Raw genomic sequence first — 6,000 nt, forward strand, 5'->3', positions numbered from 1 at the left:
TCAGGCGCCCGCTCCGGCTAACGCATCCCGAGCTTGCACGCTTCACTTTATTGCCAAACCACTAGTACTAAATGTCAGTATAACGTATCCTGGTATTTGTTTCTTGAATCTCGGAAATATAGGTATTGAATCTCAACTTCGATCACGCTCGTCGCTGTAAAATGTTAACTGCGTCCATTAGACACTTTTTAATGAGCTATTTGGGCCAACAAGATGCTGAAACAACCCTGATTTCTTTTTTTCAAGTTCGTGAAAAATGCCAACAATTTGTTTCCTTAACAGTTATTTTCATAAAATAAAAATTAAGATAGTTGGTTAAAAACACGCCCAACAAAAATGCTAGTTTTACGGAGACTTGTTTGATCCTTACAATTAATAAAATCGTTAGAATTATTTAATAGCATAGTAGCACAACTCTTTGCGAAGAAAAAAAGCTTAAAACTGTTAGTGTTATTGGAGAGAGCCTTTGAAAAACCTTCCTTTCACATGACATTGGCTTTAATACTAATACATGCTATGAAATCATTTCAGACTGACAATACTGCACATTGAATTTCATCTGGACTTATCGCTACACAGACGGTTGTTACGTGGCGTTTTATGTTTGCAGGAGGAGTCGATATTTTCTTATGGAGCTCTTTATTTATTCCCACGGATAAAGTGGTTAAGTGTCATGAAAGTGAAGGCAATTTTGTGCTTCCCGAGCGTACGATCAATCGAAACCCATTTTTTAAGGAGGTTTGTAGTTACCGCTGTGGAATTGACGAGACGCATCCAGTATGTTGCTACGACAAGGATTCCCTTGTAGTCAGTGGGATATTGTCAAATAACAGGGGTATCGAATCTGTTAGGTACTGTAGATACTTGTATTTATTTATACTCTCGTGAATAAAGTGGGGACGTATGATGTGATTCCTGAAAAGACCTCACCATATATTGATAGACCGTGGTCCGCCCTCAGCCAGCATTAATTTTCAAGTGGCTAGTAGTTTTTTAGATTGCTGAAAGTGCTTTGGCGATGGTTCGTAAACGACTCTTCATCTGGAAACAAATCCTTGCCTACAAGCGTCTCGTCACTTGGCAGCTTTCCTACACACCATTCAGAGAACTAAACCGTTCTCAAAGTCACTGTCGCGAAGCAGCATGGAGTGAACCGCTGAACGGATGAAACGCATTGAAATATAAAATCTGCAAGACACTCGTTTAGCTGATCCCAATCGCACATTCGTTTCATAGCGGCAGGACTGTGTGTTACAGGTACTAAAATATTACTTGTATTGTCCTCATCAAATGCTGTTACAAATTGTTGACGTGTTTTGCTCTTAACAATTCTAGTTTCTCGATACCTTCCAGCATACAATTTGAACACTTATCCAGCATTTTGGCGAGCTGCTCAGTAAACGTAATCATGTCCACTTCTTGGTCTGCTGCCTACACTGTGAATATAGGAAGTGCATCATGAGCATGGTGTCTGCCGGCTACAACAACAACAGGAGCGCAGCTTGACACCTGATACACGAAGTATTCGAGGCGCTAATAACTTCGCGATAGAAAAACAACAGTAGCAGCAACGTCCTACAGTTTCTTGGTTTACTGTATGCCGACGGACCAGATGCACAGAAAACACGCAATCCATATCTAGTTTCATATTTTCTTACTCTTGGTACACAGGGCAAACGTTTGTGGAACTTCTTATCGGTATTTCCCGCCAGTGTTCTACAACTTTCCAGTTCGTCCGAAAAATGTAAATATTTCCATTACAAAAGTTCGGTCTCTGCATAGCAGCTACAACCATTAAATATCACTTGCATACTTTAGTAGTTTACTTACGTCAGAAAAATATACGCATTTTCTCCATAATTTAGCGATTATCGAACCGTGGTATTTGTAGAGCGTACGTACAGTGAGCTTCTTCGCTAGCTAAATCGCCTTGTTAATTGCGTCTTCAGTTGCCTTTCCTCTTCTAAGTCCGTAGTGGTGAGGGCTCATCCCGTGTACCAGTTTGTGATCTTCTAATATTTTGCAAAACAGTTTTTCAAATATCTTAACGAGAACATTCAAAGGACAAATTGGTCTGTAGGATCTGGGTATCATTGGATCTTTATCTTGCAATGTACTAAATATTACCAGAACAGCGTTCTCCCACCGTGCAGAGACCCTTCCTTGCTAGAGAGACCATTCCTTGCAAGAGAGACTCATTGTACAGACGGCACAAGTAACTATCTACTGCCAGAATGAGATTTTCACTCTGCAGCGGAGTGTGCGCTGATATGAAACTTCCTGGCAGATTAAAACTGTGTGCCCGACCTAGACTCGAACTCGGGACCTTTGCCTTTCGCGGGCAAGTGCTCTACCATCTGAGCCACCGAAGCACGACTCACGCCCGGTACTCACAGCTTTACTTCTGTCAGTATCTCGTCTCCTACCTTCCAAACTTTTACAGAAGCTCTCCTGCGAACCTTGCAGAACTAGCACTCCTGAAAGAAAGGATATAGCGGAGACTTGGCTTAGCCACAGCCTGAGGCATGTTTCCAGAATGAGATTTTCACTCTGCAGCGGAGTGTGCGCTGATATGAAACTTCCTGGCAGATTAAAACTGTGTGCCCGACCGAGACTCGAACTCGGGACCTTTGCCTTTCGCGGGCAAGTGCTCTACCATCTTAGCTACCGAAGCACGACTCACGCTCGGTACTCACAGCCAGGAAGTTTCATATCAGCGCACACTCCGCTGCAGAGTGAAAATCAAGGTTCGCAGGAGAGCTTCTGTAAAGTTTGGAAGGTAGGAGACGAGATACTGGCAGAAGTAAAGCTGTGAGTACCGGGCGTGAATCGTGCTTCGGTAGCTCAGATGGTAGAGCACTTGCTCGCGAAAGGCAAAGGTCTCGAGTTCGAGTCTCGATCGGGCACACAGTTTTAATCTGCCAGGAAGTTTCAACTATCTACTGATCACATAAGGCATGTATTATTTCGGCAGGGATCCAGTCCGGTCCCGGACATGTTTTCTATTTCAGTCTAAAATTATATTCCTAATTTCTTCTTGTACGAAGGGGTACACAAGTATATTGTACCTCTATTCTTCCCAAAACATGTCCTGCAACCTACGCTGATCATCTCTCTCGCTTTATCTCCATCGTCAGGAAGTAGTGTTCCCATTAGCAAGGCAGCTGAATGTTCTCAACTTTTTTTTAGAATCCAATCATTTCTTCTGAGAGTGGATAAGACTGTAGGTTCAAAAAATGGCTCCAAGCACTATCGGACTTAACATCGGAGGTAATGAGTCCCCTAGCCTTAGAACTATTTAAACCTAACCAACCTAAGGACATCACAAACATCCATGCCCAAGGCAGGATTCGAAACTGCGACCGTAGCAGCAGCGCGGATCCGGACAGCAGCGCCTAGAACCGCTCGGCCACAGCGGCCGGCAAGACTGTTGGTGATCGTGTTTTCTCGCTGATTGTTTCATATGGTGTATCCTAGCGATCGGTTTCTAAAGTTCGCCTCCACAGATTGCCTCCATCGTTCCATTTTTGATTTCTACAACTCTTCCTTAAAACGTCGTTTAAAATATCTTTATCTATGCAACCTTCAGACTGTTTCTTCTTGAGTTATGTACAGCTTCCTGGCTCTTCTTGTTTCGCATCTTAATTTCTGCTCCGCCTCGGTCCAAATGCGAGATACTCCTTTAGAATGACATCTACTGATAGTTATCGATGCCTCCATCGCTCTATGTATAGCCACTGTCAATCCTTGCACTTCAGCATGTACATTATCCCCCAGCAATGGAGTTTCTGATCACCGTAACATTCTTCTTAGTTCTTCCCATTTAGCGTTCTTGATATTATATTTAAGACGTTTTGTGTGTCGTTTTGTATTTCCCTCCCAGTGATGGTGTTTTTCGATTGTGAGGTGCACTGAATACCAGTAGGTTGAGTTCCATAGTGGCTTCGTCTAGTTGTCTGTCGCGGTCATCAGTCAGGCAGTTACGCCATAGTAGTGATTTCGCATTTGCGTCATAGAGTACAGAAGAGGCTTAGTGCGTCCTAGGTGACTAATATCGTTTAGTCTTAGCAAATATTCGTCCAGATCATCACTAAACTGAAAATACATGGAAACCAAGGTTCAGCTCTCCCTTAAGTTTAACATTGCCACATAGACTATGTGTTCTGAAGAGTTTGTGATATTTTTGTCACTGTTATGGACTTGTTAAGTACTATTAGTGCTGCCATAGGACACTGCCCCTGTGTGATTATCTGGGCGATTATTGGCATTCTGGGGATCTTTACTGCCTTTGTATATGGTTCTTGGAGGCACAATACTAACTGCAACTCCTCAGCCGCTCTTCTAGCCTCATGCAATGTGCTGACACTTCTCATGGCGTTAAGCTGTCCTATCTTTATCTCCGTTAGGGAGGATAGGTATATATTCAACAGTCTTGGCCTCCTCGCCTGTAATCAAATGCTATACTTCCATGTGTCATCACAATGTGCTTGTACAAAGTATCTATAGACTATTATTTATTTCTTCAAATGGTTTAAATGGCTCTAAGCACTATGAGATTTGACATCTGAGTTCATCAGTCCTCTACACTTAGAATTACTTAAGCCAAACTAGCCTAAGGATATCACATACTTCCATGCCCGAGGCAGAATTCTAACCTGCGGCCGTAGCATTAGTGTGGTTCCGGACTGAAGTGCCTAGAACCGCTCGGCCACAGGGGCCTGCTATTTACTTCTTCTGCCATAAACCTGCTTCAATAACTTCTCCAGTTTTTCCACGTCTGTTGGCAGATTGTTCACTCTGAGGTTGATTCTGTACACGAAATCAGGTACAGGAAGAGATGCTTGTACCTTAGTAGATGTCTTAACGCTGTAGTAAGCGCCGTCGGCTCTTCCAGTCTAGTGGGTTGCATAACGTTCAACTGGACTACAGCATCATCTTCAGTTACCATCCACTTAATCAAAGTGATTCCTCCAGCATGGTGTGGAGTTTCGTATGGCTGCTGTGTGGTGTTTGTAGTGTGGCATGTGGTGTGGTGGATGGAGAGTGTGGCATGTGGTGGGCTGTGTGTGGTGCACTGGTGTGTTGAATGCGGTATGCTGTGTGTGGTGTGTGGGGCTGTGGTGTGCAGTACTGCATGCATGCATACACATGCATTTGCGTATGAGGAGGTGTATGTGGAGGTGGTGTGCAGTGTGTGGTGTGTGCGATCTGGTTTTGGTGCGTGTAGTATGGCACGTGTGGGGTGTAGTTTGATGTGTGGTATGGTTTGAGATGTTCTGTGGTGTGGTGTGTCATCTGTGGTGTGATGTGTGGCGTGGTATTGTGTGTTGCATGGTGCAGTGCGTGTGTTCCTGTGTGTGATGGGGTGTGGTGCATCCTCTGCAAACAGAGTAGCTGTTGCCCTATGGCTAACCTTAACATACGTTTATGGTAAGTGCTCCACGAGCCGTTTCGGCCTGCAGGTGCGGCTGGCGATCCTGAAGAGCCTGTGGGTGTACCTGTCGTTGCGCCAGCACCAGCTGGCCACGGCCACGCCGGGACGCCGCGTGTCCGCCTTCTCGGGCGTCTACGTCACGGCGGAGCTGCGCCAGCCGCTGCCCGCCGCCTGCAGTCCTCTGGGCGCGGCTGCTGCCGGACCCGGCCCCAGGAGGAAGGGCAGGTCAGTGGTAACGCATTACCTCATCACTGTAACAGCAGTTTTCACCTTCTTAATCTTAATAGTTGTCCCTGCTGTTCATCGTGCCCTCTGTAGTCGCACTGATATCGATGCTAGCATGTTTCTGTTGGAGTTGTAGCCCTCGAACTTCATTGGACCTGGTGTCATTCAACAAGAATTGGATGAAGTGGCTGTTGCTGATTCCCTATGAACTGCTTCATTAACTTCAGTTGCCAGTCTGTTGTTCCCCTGATAGTGGTGACATCGGGATTCTTCACGTCTACCAGAGGTTTCGATGGCTAAAGGGAAAAAATTATTGCTGTAGGGCATGCTGCAGACCTGTA

The 6,000-nt window shown here is 45.0% G+C and overlaps 1 protein-coding gene across 1 annotated transcript in view; it reads left to right on the forward strand.

Moving 5' to 3' along the window:
• The window catches only part of LOC124776147 (PDF receptor-like), a 417,916-nt gene extending 412,121 nt beyond the window's left edge, over nucleotides 1-5,795 (forward strand). Inside the window, exon 12 of the mRNA XM_047250984.1 lies at nucleotides 5,463-5,795. Within this exon, the coding sequence (XP_047106940.1) occupies nucleotides 5,463-5,795 (333 nt within the window). The remainder of the gene's footprint in view (nucleotides 1-5,462) is intronic.
• The last annotated feature ends 205 nt before the right edge of the window (nucleotides 5,796-6,000 follow it).

This window comes from Schistocerca piceifrons, chromosome 2 (assembly GCF_021461385.2).
Source record: "Schistocerca piceifrons isolate TAMUIC-IGC-003096 chromosome 2, iqSchPice1.1, whole genome shotgun sequence".
NCBI lineage: Eukaryota > Metazoa > Arthropoda > Insecta > Orthoptera > Acrididae > Schistocerca > Schistocerca piceifrons.